Source organism: Hylobates moloch, unplaced genomic scaffold (assembly GCF_009828535.3).
Source record: "Hylobates moloch isolate HMO894 unplaced genomic scaffold, HMol_V3 SCAFFOLD_23, whole genome shotgun sequence".
Classification (NCBI taxonomy): domain Eukaryota; kingdom Metazoa; phylum Chordata; class Mammalia; order Primates; family Hylobatidae; genus Hylobates; species Hylobates moloch.
The window spans coordinates 39,370,347-39,388,088 of NW_026652298.1; the positions used below are offsets into that span (position 1 = coordinate 39,370,347).

The window sequence follows — 17,742 nt, forward strand, 5'->3', positions numbered from 1 at the left end:
TGATGAAACCCCATCTGTACTAAAAATACAAAAATTAGCCAGGCATGGTAGTGTGTGCCTGTAATCCCAGCTACTCGGGAGGCAGAGGCAGGGGAATCGCTTGAACCCGGGAGGTGGAGGTTGCAGTGAGCCGAGATTGAGCCACTTGCACTCCAGCCTGGGCAACAGAGACAGACTTCGTCTCTAAAAAAAAAAAAAATGCTTAGCACAGGCGTGGCATCAACGGGAACTCAGTGAATATGCCGCGGGCATGCGAGAGCTGTGGTTTCAGGAGCACAAGGCTGCGGTGCCTTCCCTCAGGGCCCCTTTCCCCAGCAGCAGCCGCTCAAGGGCAAGTCCACATGTACAGCCCAGCATCGGCCTGGTGGGGTTGGGACAGAGGCCCCTGGACTTCTGATCCTGCCCCTCCCCCAGCCAGCAGGACCTTCCCTCTGGTTACTGAGTCCCAGGGAGCCGCCGAGGCCCTGGGAGGAAACAGCTCCTGACTGTTCAGTCTCAGTCAGGACAGTCCTAACCAGAGATCCAAGCCAGGGACTCGTGTTCCTGCCTCCAGTGAGGCTGGGGGCTTCCCGCAGAGACCCAGCCTGGCCCCCAGGCCACAGGGAGGCCCCGCCAACTGAGTGGGTACAGATGGAGACCCTCTTGTCTGCTGGGCCTCAGGCTGTAGAGCCACAGAGGGGTCTTCCCAAGCCCCACACCTGGAGGGCAGGGAGGCAGGGGCTTGTGGCCCTAACCTGACTCCTGACACACAAGGGCCAGCCGGCCCGGGGCCACCTCTGCGGGCAGGAGAAGGCCTCATTGTTTCCTTCTCCTGGCAGAATGAGGACTGGGGCGTGCCCTGGGCAGGAAATAAATGCTCAGTAAATCCCTCTTTTGGGAGCCCTGATCCCAAGGGACAAAGGGCCTGTGTTAAGTCTCCCTGGGCAGGGGCTGAGGGCCAGCACTTGGGCCAGGGCAGACGGAGGGTGGGGGGGGGGTGTCTCCCAGCAGGTGGGCTTCTTCCCCAGGTCAGGCATGCAGGTGAGGAGGAGTGTCCTCATGTGTGCATGTCCCCCGCGTGCAGGAGAGGCTGGGTGGGCGTGTGTGTCTGGGTGCATGTGTGTGCATGCATCTTCAAGTGCACACGTGTGAACCAGCGCGTGTGATCCCCAAGTTCACGCCATCTGAACATCCCCTCCAGTGTGCACTCTCTTCCTCCAAGTCCCCGCAACCCCAGCTAGTGCTTCTGGAGTCCTGGCTCAGACGACTTTCCTTCTGGGCATCAAACCCTGCCAGCCTGGAGTTAGAAAGAAGGCCCCTGAACTGCCAGCAAAACATGGAAAGTCGCCCTCAGGCTGGGCTGGGGCAAGAACACAGCCCCTTTGTGCCACCTCTGAGCTCCTGCCTCCCAGAGCTGTGCTGGCCAAGGGCTTGGCCTCTTCCACCTCCACCTCCCTAAAGGAGGCTCCTCCTGAGAGGGGCTCCGCTGATCCTCCCCTGGCCTGGGCTCTGCTTCCCCCGAAATCAGAGGGGCACTTGAGGGGGTGCAGAGAGGTGCAATTGGGGCCTCACCTTGAAACAGTAGTCAGTGGGAACCCAGCCCTGACCAGCACCTCCAGGGAGATGGTGCAGGCGCCAGAACAAGGGCCAGGTGCCAAGGCTAATGTGCTGCTCTGCTCCTGCCCCGTCAGGACTGGGGTGTCATGGGGAGCCCCCTTCCTGACTCTGCCATCCAGCACAATGGACAGGGCTTTGGTGGTTCTTTGGGAATAGGTATCAACCAGGGGTGGGCGGACGTTTTGTGTGAAGGGCCAGATGGTACAATTTTAGGTTCAGGGGCTGCAGGTCTCTGTCACAGCCGTGTGAGCTTCTGTGCAAGCATGAAGGCAGCCACAGGCCACATGCCAATGAGCGCACGGTGGCTGTGGGCCAGTGATGCTTGACTTAGGAACTGGGGCATGGGAATTTCAAAGAATTTTCATGGACCACAAGACATTGTTCTTTTGAATGTTTCCTAAGAATGTTAACATGTAGGAGGCATTCTTTGCTCGTGGCCTGGGCAGAAACAGGTGGTGGTTGGCTGGGTCATAGTTCGCCACCCCCGGTGCAGGCACCTGGCTCAAGTCATGAAAGTCCTGAGCCTCCCACAGCCCCTTCCCACTCTCATCCCGATGAGACCAGCGTCCCCATTCCTGGTGAGCCAGCACTTCCAGAGCCAGACCTGTGCATGCACAAAGCCCTTCTCCGCACCCATCTTCCTGGGAAGCATGTGGGGTCCACACACACTGGTCTTCCAGCCTGTTTCCCTGGGGGATGGGTGTGCAGTGGGAGTGTCCCCCACCATCTCCACCCAAGTTTTCCACAGCCAGGGATTCACCATCCGGGCTCTCGGCATCTCCAGGTGGATGCGCCTGTGATTTCTCAGCTTTTGTTCTTTGCAAAAATTAACGTTGTACACTCTCCCCCAAGGCATAAAGTCTAAGGCTCAGGGCAACCAGCCCCGGGGGGAGGATCTTGGCTCCTCTGAGCACCCTCAGGGGGAGGTTCTGTTGTTATCCACAGAGAACAGAGGCCCAGAGAGGTGAAGCACGTGCCCACACATCCCAGCCCCGCTACGTCAGGAAGCCGGGCTGGACCCGCGTCTGCCTCCAGGGTCCTGTGTTGGTGATCACAGCCGTATGGCTGCTCCCAGCGGTCACGGGCCCTGCGGAGCTTCAGCCCCCGGAACACACACAAGAGGTGTCCTGAGGACACGCATGGAACTGGGCTTGAGCTGCAATCTGTCCCCAGTGCCCTCCTCGCTTGGGCATCCGACAGCCTTTATCTCTTCTCCCCTGATCCTTATCCGACACCCCAACTCTTCTGCACACTCCAGTTCCTTCCCAATGCCCCGGGTCCTTCAGTGTCCTTGATGAGACATCTCCAAACACGAGCTTTTCTCAGCTGGCGTCTGAGGGTGATGGCGTTCTGCCCACAGGCATCCGCCTGCACAGGCCTCCCTGACAAGAGGGGCTGAGGGGCGAAGGAGTGAGACGGAAAACCAGCAGCGCCCCCGGGACCAAGCCCTGGAGAAGCGCCAGTTCCCCCCCCAGATGAGGGCCGACTCCTCCTCGGAAGGACCAGCCTGGGGGGTCGCGCTCCCCAGGCCCTCTGCCTCCCATCGTGGCTCGGACTGCGCCTTCCGTGTCCTTCCCTCCCATGGCCTCTGAGTCCCTGAACACTGGCTCATACCTGCTCCACCCAGATGCAGCACAGAGGAGAGACCCAGGCAGCCTCTAAGGGCAGTGCCTCGAGGCCCAGTGCCTGGTGCGCCTGTTGCACAGGGCGCAGGACACAAAGGGCTGGGTGGTCCATTCAGACTCTCTCAGGGCCCGCGTCAAGCTCGGCCTGGGTCCCAGGAAGCCTGCCAGGCACCAGGTGCTGCCTGAGTCTGAAGGAGGCCCTGACTCCAGGTCGCCCACGGCAGGAGTGGGCCCCACGGAGCTTCTGTGGACCCTTGACCCTCCACCCTCGGGTGGAAGCCGTCAGGCTGAGCTGGATGAGCCAGACTGTCCCCACATCTGCCATCCAAGTCGGTGCCAGTGCTGACTGGAGAGAGCCCAGAGATGACTGTGAAATGCCTGTCACTGTCCCCAGCTCTGTTTATGTAGGCTGCATAGCCAAGACAGCAAATACCGCACATCCGGGAGCCTCCCCAAGGCTGGCCCTGGGCCTTCCCCCACGAATAGCCCCGTGGCCAGCTCCTTCCTGTCCCCCTGGTGGCCCCTCGCTCCTTCCTTCTGGATGGGGGCCCAGAGGGCCCAGGAGAGTATAAAGGCGATGTGGAGGGTGCCCGGCACAACCAGACGCCCAGTCACAGGCGAGGTAAGGTGCTTGGCTCCATGGGTGGGGCCTGGCAAAGTCACACTGGCCCTTGCTTTGGAGTCAGGAGGCCTCTCTTCTTCCCGCAGAGCCCTGGGATGCGCCGGCCAGAGGCCATGCTGCTGCTGCTCACGCTTGCCCTCCTAGGGGGCCCCACCTGGGCAGGGAGTAAGTCGGCGGGGTCTGCCCTCAACCTCCCCTGCCTCCCTCCGGGAGAGCCAGGGACTCGCCCGGCCCTGGTCCCAGACTAACTCTGGTCACAGAACCATCCTGTCTGCCTGGAGGGGCGGGGTCCCCTGTTCTGGCAGAGGTCACCCCCATATCACCGTGTGGGGATTTTCTTCCCTTTGGGTCTCTCTTTCCTGCAGAGATGTACGGCCCTGGAGGAGGCAAGTATTTCACCACCACTGAAGACTATGACCACGACCTCACAGGGCTGCGGGTGTCTGTGGGTCTTCTCCTGGTGAAAAGGTGAGTAGGGCCATGGTCATGGGCCCAACGCCATGTCCCCTCCCATCCCACAGTTTCAGGAACTCGGGGCAGGGGGTAGGCACCCGTAGCCACTTTTCCCACAAATGCCTGGCTACCGCCGATGCTTCCTGGCTTGAGCAGAGAAGGTCAGACCGCCCTCCCTACTTTCTCCCTTCAACCCAAGCTCAACTCAATCAAAAATGGCCATTCTGTCCCCATGCCTGATAGGAAAGTCAGGGGAAAGTCTGTCCGATTACTGTCAAAGAAGACAGAAGGTAAGGGTCAGAGTGGACCACTGACTGAAGATGAGTCAGCAGAAGTGTTGGAGGCAGAAATCCAGGGCCATTTCGTTAATATCGAGGTGTCTCTGCTGGAGGTCTGGGATGGATTTTTGCCCTGCACTTAGAAGTTCTGGGGTCCTGGGAGAGGGGAGAGAAGCCCAACAGCAGAGGAGACAGAGGTGGGCGGGGCGAGCCGGAGGGGTGCATCCTGGGAGAGCACCAGGGTGAGGGACGGATGAAGATGAGCCCCGTCGGGGAAGGGCTGGCGAGTGTGGGAAGTCACCTGCCCCTCGGCCTGTGAGTTGCTCTGCTCGGAGTGACTAAGGCTAGGGAGGTCTAGGCTCGGCCAGAGGCAGCTCATATGTGGGCCACAGTGACAGCAGCTGGTGCCTTCTGGGTCACGGGGACCTGGCACTGTGCGGAGCTCTCCCTGTCAGGGTCTCAGTGACTCCTCCCAAAAGTCACACCTGCTTTGCAGATGGGGAAACTGAGTCCGGAGAGGCTGGGTAACGAGCTCAAGATCACAGGGCCCAAAAGTGGTAGAACCAGGGTGGACCAGTGAGTCTGCGTCAGGGACCCAAAGTCTGATGGCGCTGGACTCTCTGCATCCCGGGAAGGAGGATGGGGGCGCTGAGGACCTGGGATATGCTGGGCCATCCCAGATCTGGGCGTCCAAAGCTTTGCCTCTCTCCCAGTGTCCAGGTGAAACTTGGAGACTCCTGGGATGTGAAACTGGGCGCCTTAGGTGGGAATACCCAGGAAGTCACGTTGCAGCCAGGCGAATACATCACAAAAGTCTTTGTCGCCTTCCAAGCTTTCCTCCGGGGTATGGTCATGTACACCAGCAAGGACCGCTATTTCTATTTTGGGAACCTTGATGGCCAGATCTTCTCTGCCTACCCCAGCCAAGAGGGGCAGGTGCTGGTGGGCATCTATGGCCAGTATGGACTCCTTGGCATCAAGAGCATTGGCTTTGAATGGAATTATCCAGTAGAGGAGCCGACCACTGAGCCACCAGTTGCTCTCGAACACACATCAAATTCAACCACGGGTGGGGTATAGGGCTAGGGTGGGGTACGGGGCCATCTGAGCTGAGGCCATCTGGGTGGTGGTGGCTGAGGGTACTGGAGTAACTGAGTCGGGATGCTGAATCTGAATCCACCAATAAATAAAGCTTCTGCAGAATCAGTGCATCCAGGATTGGTCCTTGGATCTGGGGTACAACCAAAGCCTTCCCTGCTCCTTAGAGACAAAGGCCCCAGTGCTGGAGCCCAGTGAACTGAGATGAGGGGTAGGGCAAAAGTGACTCTGCCAAGGGCAGAAAGAGAGCAGCACCACCCCCTCAGGGGTGCTGTGGATCTCTGTGCCAGTCCCACAGTCTTTGAGGAGTCACGCTTCGAGGCCACCACTCCCCACTGTCCCTCACCCCAGGCCCATCCAGCGGGCCTCTGCTGGCCACTCAGTCCGGGATTCTCTGAGTGCTCAAGGGGCCTCAGGGAAGCCACTCACTCGTCCATTCACTCAGCAAACATGTGCCAAGGCTTTGTCCTCCCCAGGCTCCCCTGGCACTGGGGGTATAAAGAAGAGGCCAGGTTTCAGCTGAGTGCGTATACACTGTGGTGGGGGCTGGTGCAGAGGCAGATAGTGGCAGTTCACTTGCCATCTGCATGGATGGGAACACATGCAGGTCACTGTGTGTAGGCTCCTGCCCAGAGGTGAGGTGAGGGGGATGTGCTTCAGGGAAGTCTTCCTAGAGGAGGCAATGTCTCAGCTAAGTCTTAAAGGATGAAGGACAATTGGCCAAGTGGAGACAAGGGGAGGAGGGCATTACAGGTTGAGGGCTCAACATGAACAAAGGCAGGAGATGCAGGTGGTTGGGGTAATTTGTCACAGTGGCAACAGGAAATCAGTACAAGCCCTGGACCTAGCCCATTCTTCATGTCCCCTTCCCAAGCCTCCAAGCCCACATGGGCACTTGCCAAGATCAGAGCTCCAGGGACCTCCGGGGACACGGTTTTCAGCCCTTTGGGACCATGATCCACAGAGAGAAATTGATCCTACTTGAGACACAGGAAGCAACACGTGTAATGCAACAGCCAAACACTCAGCGATCATCTAATGCAACAGCCAAACACCCAGCGATCATCTAATGCAACAGCCAAACACCCAGCGATCATCTAATGCAACAGCCAAACACCCAGCGATCATCTAATGCAACAGCCAAACACCCAGTGACCATCTAATGCAACAGCCAGTCAGTGATCGGGGGAAGGGCCAGGTCCTATTTCAGGGGCTCCACCCAAACTCCCCACCCACAACAATTGAAGGACAGGACTTCAATTATCATCATTTGCAAAATGAGGAAACGGGGTTACTGAGAGCAAAGTGACTTGTCTTCCACAGCCTTTAGAGGCAGAGTTGGAGGTTTACCTTGAGGTGACCAAGCTGCAAAGTCTGGCCCCTGAACACCAGACCTAGGCAAAGATTTCACAACCCAGCTTCATCTTCCTGCATGAAATACACACTGATTTTTTTCTCTTCTCTACTTTTATTTTTATTTAATTTTAAATGCTGGTCGAGAGCCACTTCTTAACCTGGGGTCTGTGGACAAAAATCAGAAATCAAAATTCAGAGAATCCATGAACTGGGATGGGGGGAAAATTACCTCTTTTTTTTATTGCCCTTGACTGAAAATTTCATGTTTCCTACGGGTATGAATGTGACCTCACATGCAACACCCATGAAATGACCACATCAAATACTGTTGTCACAGACACCTTGAAACAGCTGTCACCACTTCAAAATTATGGTGATCAGACTTACCATTCAACGTGTTGATAATCAAAGCCCAGGCAGAGAACACTTTTAAGAAAACATTTTGGGCCGAGCACCGTGGCTCACGCCTGTAATCCCAGCACTCTGGGAGGCCGAGGTGGGTGGATCATGAGGTCAGGAGTTCCAGACCAGCCTGGCCAACATGGTGAAACTCCATCTCTACTAAAAACACAAAAATTAGCCGGACATGGTGGGATGTGGTGGTGTGTGCCTATAGTCCCAGCTACTTGGGAGGCTGAGGCAGGAGAATTGCTTGAACCAGGGCGGAGGAGGTTGCAGTGAGCCGAGATCGCGCCACTGCACTCCAGCCTGGGCGACAGAGAGAGACTCCAGCTCAAAAAAAAAAAAAAGAAAGAAAACATTTTGATACACGTATCGGCAGCTGCTTTGCAGGAGAAATCTCTTTCCTTTCTGCGAGAGGGATGAGAAGTCCCTGGGGCCAACTGGGGACCTCCCCTCTGACCGGCCCAAGGGCTCCATTAGTTACTTTTTACTTTTCAAGGTTCTATTTAATTCTTTAAAAATTTGTTTTAGTAAGTTTCTTTCACTTGTGTTTATTTTTTCTTTTATTTCTTTTCTTTTTTTTCTCCCAAGCTGGAATGCAATGGCGCGATCCTGGCTCACTGCAACCTTGACCTTCTGGGCTCAGGTGATCCTCCCACCTCAGCCTCCTGAATAGCTGGGACTACAAACACATGCCACCATGCCCGGCTTTTGTTGTTGTTTGTAGAAACAAGATCTTGCTGTGTTGCCCAGGCTTGCTGTGTTTTTATTTACTAAATCTGGTGAACCTAACTCAAGATACTTTGGGCACTTTGAGAGAAGGATAGGTCCCAAGAGGCAGAAACTGGTGGGGGCAGTCAGGATTGGGCCTGCTGGAAAGCCTGGCCCTTCTTGGACAGAGCAGAGAACCAGTGGGGGAGACAGAATTGCATCCTTCCAGTGAGGGGAAGGCAGGGCAGGTCTTTTCAGCACCTGCTCATGTGAGAGGGTTTCTGTCACTTGCTACTGGGTGTACCCGAGGAAGCCAGGATGAACCCGGAGAGGAGCCTCCCTCCAGAGGTTTCTCCCTGAACCTCACACACATTTTCTCCAGCCTCGATAAGGACTTCCGCCGCCTCTACCCAAGCCTGTGCCACTTCAGGCCCCATGTGGGGGTGTCCAGGTCAGGCCAGGGGAACTGAGATGGGGGGAGTGTCAGGTAAAGGCGGGGAGGGGAGGATGGGGCAGCTCCAGGGGCTCCCATGTTTTGAAATCCTCCGTGGAGAAATGGCGAGGAACAAGCTCAGGAATCTCCAGTCCCACTCACCCCTTCATGAGGCCGTGATCCCCACGAGGACGCAGGTCCCCTGACTCTCCCCTGCTCTTTGCCCCGATGTAGAAGGAGGGCACTGCATCTCTGGAGGAGCAGGTCTGTGTTGAGAGAAAGGGGAGCAGGGGAGGGCGCCTGCAGGAGGGCTCTCTGGGCCCCTCATCTTCCACACGCAGGCCCACTTTGCCCTAAGCCAGGGCTGAGTTGTCGGCAGGGCCCGGAAGGCTGGGGACTTCCCCTGGGCACTGCAGGCCGCAATGGGGAGCTTTGGGCCCTGTCGGGAAACAGTTTTGGTTGGACATGGGGGTGGGGGAAGTGTTCCTGGCCTCTAGTGGGCGGACACCAGGGATGCTGCCACATGTCCTGCGAGGCACAGGACAGCCCCCCACCCTCCTAAGAAAGAATTATCTGGCCCCAACTTCAGTAGGTCAAGGTTGAGAGCCCTGGCCTAGGGCATGAGGCCTGGCAAGCTGGCAGATACAGAACCCCGGGCAGCGTGGGCCTGGAAGCAACACTGTGGCTGTGAGGAGCGTGGGCAGCTTGCTCCGGCCTGCCCTCCCCCTCCTGAGAGGCTGCTGCTCTGCCTCACACACCCTGTGCATCTGGTGGGGGTGCCGGAGCAGTTCCAGCTCCCCAAACCTCCAAACCTTTGAGCCGGGGGTCTGCGCCTACCATCCTCTGCGGCATAGGTTATTTTATCTGAGCTGCTTCCCTCCCTGATCCTGGTCTCCAAGGAAGAAAGAGTCTCTCTGAAGACAAGCCAAGGAGTCCAAAAAGAAAAGTGCAGAGCAACCCGAAAGACACAAAAAGAGACAAAACAAACTAGACCTCAGTGCTTCCAGAGGACTGTGTTTGAAGCTGAGAATTGAGAGGGCTGGGAGATGGGTAGAACGCAATGAGGTTTACATAGGAATGAGAAATTTTGTGATGAAAGAAACTGAGTCCTGGCGGGGTGCGGGTGGCTCACACCTGTAATCCCAGGACTTTGGGTGGCCAAGGTGGGCGGATCACCTGAGGTCAGGAGTTGGAGACCAGCCTGGCCAACATGGTGAAACCCTGTCTCCACTAAAAATACAAAAATTAGCTGGGCATGATGGCGTGCGCCTGTAATCCCAGCTACTCAGGAGGCTGAGGGAGCAGGATCACTTGAACCCGAGAGGTGGAGGTTGCAGTGAGCCGAGATTGCACTACTGCACTCCAGCCTGGGTGACAGTGAGACTCTGTCAGAAAGAAAGAGAGAAAGAGAGAGAGAAAGAAAGAAAGAAAGAAAAGAAAGAAAGAGAAAGAAAGAAAGAAAGAAAGAAAGAGAAAGGGAGAGAGAGAGAGGAAAAAAGGAAAGAGAAAAGAAAAGAAAAAACAAAAAAGAAGAAAAGAAAAGAACTGGGGTGGAAACCAGTTTCTGCGGGAGTGTTTTGAGTATGTGTGCCAGTATTACTAGAGTGCTAGTAAGTCTCCTGTGATTTGGATCTTTTTTTTTCTGGGATGAGGGGATGGATGGATGGATGGATGGATGGGTGGATGAATGGATGGATGGATGGGTTGATGGGTGGGTGGATGGATGGGTGGATGGATGAATGGATGGGTGAGTCAGTAAATGGAGATAGATAGTTCAGTAGATGGGTAGGTAGGTGGGTGAGTGGGTGGAATGATGGATGGATAGGTGGATGGATGGATGGGTGGGTGGGTGGATGGGTAGATGGGTAGGTGGGTGGGTGAGTGGGTAGATGAATGGATGGATAGATGAACTCACGAGTCAGTAGATGGGTGAGTGGGTGGATGGATGGACAAATGGGTGAGTGGATGGATGGATAAGTGGGTGGGTGGGTGAGGGGATAGATAGAAAACACACTAGCGGGACAAGGCACAGTGGCTTACACCTGTAATCCCAGCACTTTGGGAGGTCGAGACGGATGGATCACTTGAGCCCAGGAGTTCAAGACCAGCCAAAGCAACATGGCAAGACCCTGCCTCTACAATCTACAAAAATACATAACCAGGAGTGGTGGCGTGGGCCTGTAGTCCCAGCTACTTGGGAGGTTAAAACAGGAGAATCACTTGAGCCCAGGAGGTAGAGACTACAGTGAGCTGAGGTTGCGCCATTGCACTCCAGCCTAAGAAACAGGAGTGAAACCTTGTCTCAGAAAAAGAAAAAAAGAAAAAGAAAGGAAAATAAAAAAAAAAAAAAAGGAAAGGAAAGCAAAGAAAAGACACTAGCATTCATCACGATCCAATTTTGGACCAGGCACAAAGGTGAGTGCTTACACAAGGACGCCTCATTTAATCTCCACAAACACCCTTGGGGTGTCTGTAATCTCACATTTTTACAGACAGGGAAGCCCAGGCTGAGCGAGTGAGTCATGGAATTTAAAGCCCAGTCCCACGGTCCTCCTGCCACTTCCTGCTCAGGTGTTTGTTGGCCCAGTCCCACCATTGTGGGGGGAGGTTCTTTACTGAGAGTCCCTGCGTCCCAAGTGCCCAAATACTTCAGCCGCCACAACATGTGATTTTCTTGTCCTGGAACTCCGAGGTCCACGTGCACACAGTGCCGCCGGCAGAACCTGCTGTAATCCTGAGAATTCCTTTTCAGCGACTCACTACAAGATCAGAGACAAGCCATCAACTCACTACAAGTTCAGAGACAAGGCGCGTGCCAGACCTGCACCCTGGGCTCCAGGCTGAGGAAGGAACTGCTTGTCCTACGCTGGGTCCCTGCCTCTGCTCCTGCTTCTCACCCCTGGGCCAAACGTTCCCCAATCCTGGGCGGCTCTGGCCTTTGGACAGAAGTCAGCCTGTCAGCCTTCTGGAACACCTGCGTCCATTGTGGCCACTTCTTCATCCCCGGGCCGGCTCAGTCTCGCAGGGGCGTTTGAATGGTTTCCTTCTACACATCACTGAACTGTGCAGCTCCCGCCCTGACCTGTCTCTAAACAGTGTCACTAGTCCCAAGGCCTCCTTCAGGCCACTGGGCCCACAGACAGGCCAACCAGCAAACCGGGGGTCCCACTGAGAGACACTTGGTGCTGGCTGCCGTGCAGTCCGAGTGGGCCAGGCAGCTGGGACCTAAGAGGAGCTGCTGGAGGAAGTGGAGCACCTTGAATGCCACCTGGACTCACGTCTGCCCTACCGCCCCCTTGGACCCTCACCCACCCTGGCCCAGGCACCAGGAGAACCCTCTGTGTCTTTCCAACGAGCTCCAGGCAGGAGGGGCTTCACGAGCAGAAACAGCAGTCTCCTAAGTCCCCTACAAACAGCACCTGTGTGAGGGACCAGAGAAAGAAGACAAAGAGGGCTCTGTGTGCACCACAGTCCAGGTCAGGTATGGAAAATCCTTCTGTGGCTTTTGCTGTTTGGCTGAGGCCCCTTCCTTCTAACTCACCGTTGGCAGAAGTCAGATGCCTCAGAGAGAAAAGAGGCTCAGCAGGCTTCCCCTGCCCATGGGGGTTGAGGAGCGTTCGTGCTGTCCACTGCCAGGAAATGTGGGGGGTTCTGAGGACCCCACACACACACACACAAATACACACCCATTCAAGCATACACACAAAATACACATGCAGACACACACGCACACAAATACACACCCATATACACATGCACACAAATATACACCCATATACACATACACACAAATACACACCCATCCAGAGACACACACAAATACATACCCATACACACATACACACAGACAAGCACACACACAAATACCCCCCCACACACAAATACCCACTCACACAGAGACACACAAATACACACCCACTGACACACACACATACAAATACACACCCATCCACACAGAGACACACTCACACACAAATACCCATTCATATACATGCAAATACACACCCATCTCCCAACAGATACACACCCACCCAGAGACACGCACACACACACATACCCATACATACATACACACACAAATACACACCCACCCCCCACACAAATACACACTCACCCAGACACACACACACACAAATACACACCCATTCACATACACGCAAATATCCACCCCCCACACAAATATCCACACAGAGACAAATACACACACAAATAAACACCCACCCAGAGACACACTCACACACAAACACCCACCACAGAAACACACACATACACACATACATACATGCAAATACACACCCATACTCAGACATACAAATACCCACACAGACACACACACCCACACACACAGACACATACATACACACACCTACCCCACAGAGACACATAGAGACGCAGACACGTACACAAATACACACACAGATATGTACACACAGACACACATGCACATAAAAACACACCCACACCTATCCACACAGGCAAACACACACAAACACACATAAATACACACCCACACACAGACACATCTACACAAAGACAGGCACACAGCCTGGACAGGGGCCTCCTGGATGGGAGTGGATCCTGGCACAGGGCTGATGGCACAGCAGCCCTGGTCAAGGTCATCTGGGGAAGAGACTGGGGGGTCGCTGGGCACGGTGGCTCACACCTGTCATCCCAGCACTTTGGGAGGCTGGGGCAGGTGGATCACTTGAGGTCAGGAGTTCAAGACCAGCCTGGGCAACATTGTGAAACCGTGTCTCTACTAAAAATACAAAAATTAGCCGAGCATGGTGGTGTGCACGTAGACTCCCAGGTAGGCTGAGGTGGGAGGATCGCTTATGCCCAGGAGGTCGGGGCTGCAATGAGCTGAGATCGAGCCACTGCACTCCAGCCTGGGCAACAGAGCAAGACCCTGTCACAAAAGAAAAAAGGAGAGAGAAACTGAAGGTGCTGATATGTAAGGAGGGAGGCTGAGTGCTTCTGAGACATCCTTGGTGCTTCAGGCCTGTGTGAGGGAGGACTCTGCTAACTCTAACATTCAAGCAGAAATCCAGAAGTGAGGATTTTGTTTTAATCCTTCACTTTCCCTCCTCACTAGATTTCTGGAAGGAGTTATTTATGAGTGAAGAGCCGGAGAATCCATTAGCAAACTGATGCATAAAAGTGATTAGCAAGAGAAAGTTGTGAGACCAAACAGAGAAGCTGAGAGGCCAGAAACCTCCACCCAGGACACTGAGCTCCTGGCAGATCCAATGAGTCCCTCCAGGACGCCGTCCATCCTGGGATGAAGGCAGAGGGGTTGGAAGGAGGCGAGGCCGTCGCGGGAGAACAGGACCCTATGAAGGCGGCCCACAGCAAAAGGAGAGATTATTCTAGAGCATCCAGTCTTCTAGGGCGGCAAAACAACCTACATTTTCTAAGAGGCCACCCAGCTGAGGGTGCGCCCTGGGAGGGCTGAGGCGTCGGGGTGACGGCTCCACTGCCCACTCACCTGTGACCCCAAAGCCCCTCTCCTCCATGGGGTGCTCCCAACAGCCACCTCCAGGGCAGGCGACTGGCGCCGGGACAAAGGCTGGCCCGACTGTGCCCCACCCAAGCAGACGGTCCTTCCCCCAGACCTGGCACCAAACTGGAGTGAAAGCCCAACCACCTTGTCTCACAGGGAAACTGACACCGGATGCGAACTTCCAAAGGGATCCCTCCCTGCAAGTGTGGAACTGGTGCTGCCACGCACTGCTCTGGCCATGCTTCTCAGACACGGGCAGAGGGCGCTGCCCACCACACTGGCGATGGCCTCAAAGCCCCTGTTGTATGCCTGGGACAGCGCCCAAGGACCCTGCTCATGCCTGGGAGAGCCCCCAGGGCCCCCACTGGCTGCAGTCAGCAGCGGGCAGGGTGGTGGGGGAGGGTGTGGACACTCCGTGGGCCGGAGCTGGGAGAACAAGGCCTATTATTGGACACCTGGTGGCCATGGCAACCACACAAGGATGCCTGAGAGTGAAAATCCGTGGGCTTCAGGGAGCTCCAGCTCTTGCACTGGCTGAGTCACGGTGACTATATAACTCTTCCTCCCACTTTTGGGACACTTTTGAGAGGGACAGGGATCACGGGATAGACATCGCCCAAGACCGTCCTGAGCAAGCCTGAACACCGTGACCCTAACGATGAAGACATCCAGCAGACACCGTCCGGGGCAGGCACCATGCTCTCCCAACCTACCACAGCCGGGTGTTTTTGTAAAGTACAATAAAAATGAATTACTAGAAAAGCAAAGACATAAAATACACATAAAAAGCCTACAGTTTTTATTATTAGATTCCATCAATCCTACCGGAAGGGGGATCCCGGACTCCATGGCTCCTGGTTGACAGGGACCCAAGCAAGCATGCGGTCAACAGCTCAAGCAGCAGCGCTGGGTGGGACCTGGAGGTGCCTGAGTGGGACGAGGGGGCACCTGGGCGGGCCCCAGACATGCCTGAGTGAGATTCAGCCAGGGTTCTCTGAATCCAGTCTTTGTAGCTTAGCACCTGAGTGTAGACACCAGGCCGGAGAGGCCGGGCACAGCCGAATCCCCAGCTCACAATGCCGGCCTGGATCCACCTATCATTGATGGGGCAGACCAGCGGCCCCCCGGAGTCACCCTGGGGGAGAGAGAGGGAGAGCCCCATGAGGTCTGCACTGAGGGAGACACCTGGGCCCCAAGTGCCTTCGAGAATCTGCTGCTGAGGCCAAGGAGCTAGGCAAGGACTCTGGTCCCTCTGGAGACCCTGAGGTGTGGGACATGGGGAGAGAGTCCAGGACAGGGTGAGCCTAAAGAGCCCACACAACTGGATGGGGTGACCAGGAGCTGCAGTCACCTGGCAAGAGTCTTTCTTGCCCTGGACAGAGCCAGCACAGAGCATGTCATCCTGGATGAGGCGCTGGCCAGCCAGGCTGGGCTCTCCTAGGTGGTACATCAGCTCACACATGTTCGGGTCCAGGAGGGGCACAGCCACCTCCTGAAGGACACTCGCCAGGGCTGGATGTGATGGTGGGGGCCAGCCTGAGCCCACCTCAAGCCTCGTCCCCATCAGGTGAGCCTTTTCCCTCTCACCTGTGATGGTGGCAGCTTGCACCTCCTACCTCTTCTCTGCCCACCCACCCTGCTCTTCTCAACTCCCAAACCAGGAGGCAGTGGGGTCAGGGAGCAGGGCTCAAGCCCAGATCCTCTCCCATGACCCTGGCTAATCTCATGACCTCTTAGCCTTGGCTTATTCATCCCAACACGGGCACAATCCTGGACACTGGCTCAAGATCCCCAAAATCCAATATGGTGGTCACCTTGGCCAAGGGGAGTCCCACAGTCTGGACAGCATGGGTCCTGCCCCAGGTGTTCCCAGCTTCAGGGTGGGGTGGGAGGGGAGAGAAGATAAACACGCAGACCAAGGTCTGTGGAGACACTCAGGCTGGCTCCGTGTGGTCCCTGGGCTGGCCCTCCCTGGCTAGGAGTAGAGGCTGGTGAGCACATATTCCCCTTACCTCTCTCCTGGGTGGACCCCCAGCCCGTTACCCAGCACAGGGTCCCAATGGCGAGGGGGGTCTGGGGTCCTGGGAGGCAGATGGGGCTGAACTGGGAGGCCTGCAAGGGGGAGTCTAGCTCCATCAGGGCAATGTCCCCGCTGGTGGTGGTCCCACGGTATGAGGAGTGGACCAGGAGCCTCCTCACAGCCACCAAGGCCGAGTGGGGCTCTGAAAGGGAGGGTGTCAGCCCTCCGACTTTAACATGATAGAGCCTGGGATCCTCAGACCTGGGAGGGGAATGGAAACACGGCCCACTGCAGGCAGCCGCCGAGGGGAGGGGCGAGGAGCACCCCCACCCAGCGCCACTCACCTCAGGAAGCAGTGGGCGGCCGTGAGCACCCAGCGTGGGTGGATGAGGGAGCCCCCACATATGAGCCCCACTGAGGTCAACCACAGGCCAACCTGCCACGGCCAGCGTCCTTCCTGAGTGTCTTGGCCTCCCACAATCCTCCCAGCCTCCTTGGAGTGGCCGCATTCTGCAGAGGGTTGGGGGGGTGGGAGACCTCAGCTTTCTTCCCTCTCAGAAAGCCCCTCCCTCCCGGTCTCACTCTTTACCCTAACACCTTCTGACATCCCTCTGCCCTTGATGTCCCGGGATGACGCTCCCAGGGCCAAGGGCCTCTGCATGTCCCCTGGGGCCAGTCCTCCCTGGCCAGGAGTAGGGCCTGGTTGAGTGCAGGGATGAGATGTCTATGGTACCTGAAGGCAGCACATCCCCACGGGCCCCTGGAAAGCAAGAGAGCAAAGGGGAGCACACAGGCTGTCAGGGGGTGGGAGGGAGGGGAAGGCAGAGGCGCATCCCTCACCTGGCAGCAGCCACAGCAGCAGAAGCAGCATGGGGCCTGCCTGAAGCCCCATGGCTCCTCTTCCCTACAGACACTGCACTGGGGTCAGAGTCCTTGGACGGCACCAGAGGTTGGGGGGGCTGGGGTGGCAGGTCATTAACCAGTGGCAATCACGCTGGAGCCCTCTGTGCCTGGCAGAACCCGCCCTCCTTAGATGCCGCTTGGGCTCCTGTCCCGCATGTTACAGGGAGGTGGTTTAGAGGAGGCTGGGGTTGCCAGGGCCCACCTCAGGCCAGTCCCTCCAAAGAGCCAGAGGTCAGAAGACCGGTCAGTCCACCCTACTGGGCTGCGATGTGGAGGCCCCACCCATCCTTCCGGCAGGCAGGAGACCCCCACTTCTTCACCCACTGGAAGCTCTGCTCAAGGCAGAGGTGGGGGCCAACCCTCTTCACTCTGTCCCTAACCAGGAAGTGTGATGTCTCCACACAGGCCAGCCGGGCTGCCCCAGCCCACCTCCCGCCTCCCTTCCCACCAGAAGGACCTGTAGCTCCTGCAGAGCCCTCCTGGGGCACACCGTATCTAAGGGGCTGGAACCTAGGGGAGCCCTATTAGTTGCTATGGGAACAAAGACAGCCAGGGTTCAGCCCCCCAGACAGGAAGGGTTGATTCAGGAGACACGTTTTCCAGGTGCTACTTCCTCCTGCTGCTGCCACTGCCCAAAACCTTTGGCCCCCAATCCCAGGGCCAGGAGCAGAGGCGGAGCGAGACAGAGCCAGACTCTGTCTCAAAAAACAAAACAAAACAAAACAAAACAAAACAAAACAAA

At 56.4% G+C, this 17,742-nt stretch overlaps 2 protein-coding genes and 1 long non-coding RNA gene across 3 annotated transcripts; 1 reads left to right on the forward strand and 2 right to left on the reverse strand.

Annotated features, from left to right (window-relative positions):
- Window positions 1–3,675: 3,675 nt before the first annotated feature.
- Window positions 3,676–5,777, forward strand: ZG16B (zymogen granule protein 16B). The gene is made up of 4 exons (XM_032145012.2): window positions 3,676–3,843; window positions 3,930–4,008; window positions 4,209–4,311; window positions 5,288–5,777. The coding sequence occupies exons 1-4, from the start codon at window positions 3,763–3,765 to the stop codon at window positions 5,652–5,654; spliced, it is 630 nt and encodes a 209-aa protein (XP_032000903.1). The 5' UTR covers window positions 3,676–3,762; the 3' UTR covers window positions 5,655–5,777.
- Window positions 5,778–11,016: 5,239 nt separating this feature from the next.
- LOC131382401 (uncharacterized) lies at window positions 11,017–14,423 on the reverse strand. Its single transcript, XR_009211861.1, has 4 exons — window positions 14,063–14,423; window positions 12,116–12,203; window positions 11,887–11,993; window positions 11,017–11,333 (listed from the first exon to the last, which is right to left on the reverse strand). It is a non-coding gene; the product is annotated as an uncharacterized LOC131382401 (long non-coding RNA).
- Window positions 14,424–14,853: 430 nt separating this feature from the next.
- Window positions 14,854–17,215, reverse strand: LOC116462393 (serine protease 30-like). The gene is made up of 7 exons (XM_032754100.2): window positions 17,203–17,215; window positions 16,938–17,029; window positions 16,831–16,857; window positions 16,442–16,607; window positions 16,090–16,358; window positions 15,429–15,589; window positions 14,854–15,212 (listed from the first exon to the last, which is right to left on the reverse strand). Exons 2-7 carry the CDS (start codon window positions 16,987–16,989, stop codon window positions 14,883–14,885), a joined length of 1,005 nt encoding a protein of 334 aa, XP_032609991.2. The 5' UTR covers window positions 16,990–17,029; window positions 17,203–17,215; the 3' UTR covers window positions 14,854–14,882.
- Window positions 17,216–17,742: the final 527 nt, after the last annotated feature.

What these genes read in the sequence shown, in the direction of transcription:
- LOC116462393 (XM_032754100.2), bottom strand. Translation starts at nt 16,989, where the DNA reads ATGGGGCTTCAGGCAGGCCCCATGCTGCTTCTGCTGCTGTGGCTGCTG. An exon ending in GCTGCTGTGGCTGCTGCCAG is followed by an intron (nt 16,858 to 16,937) that starts GTGAGGGATGCG and finishes CTTGCTTTCCAG; the next exon opens with GGGCCCGTGGGGATGTGCTG. An exon ending in GCCGCCCACTGCTTCCTGAG is followed by an intron (nt 16,359 to 16,441) that starts GTGAGTGGCGCT and finishes TTCCCCTCCCAG; the next exon opens with GTCTGAGGATCCCAGGCTCT.
- ZG16B (XM_032145012.2), top strand. Translation starts at nt 3,763, where the DNA reads ATGGGGGCCCAGAGGGCCCAGGAGAGTATAAAGGCGATGTGGAGGGTG. An exon ending in GACGCCCAGTCACAGGCGAG is followed by an intron (nt 3,844 to 3,929) that starts GTAAGGTGCTTG and finishes TTCTTCCCGCAG; the next exon opens with AGCCCTGGGATGCGCCGGCC. An exon ending in GGTCTTCTCCTGGTGAAAAG is followed by an intron (nt 4,312 to 5,287) that starts GTGAGTAGGGCC and finishes CCTCTCTCCCAG; the next exon opens with TGTCCAGGTGAAACTTGGAG.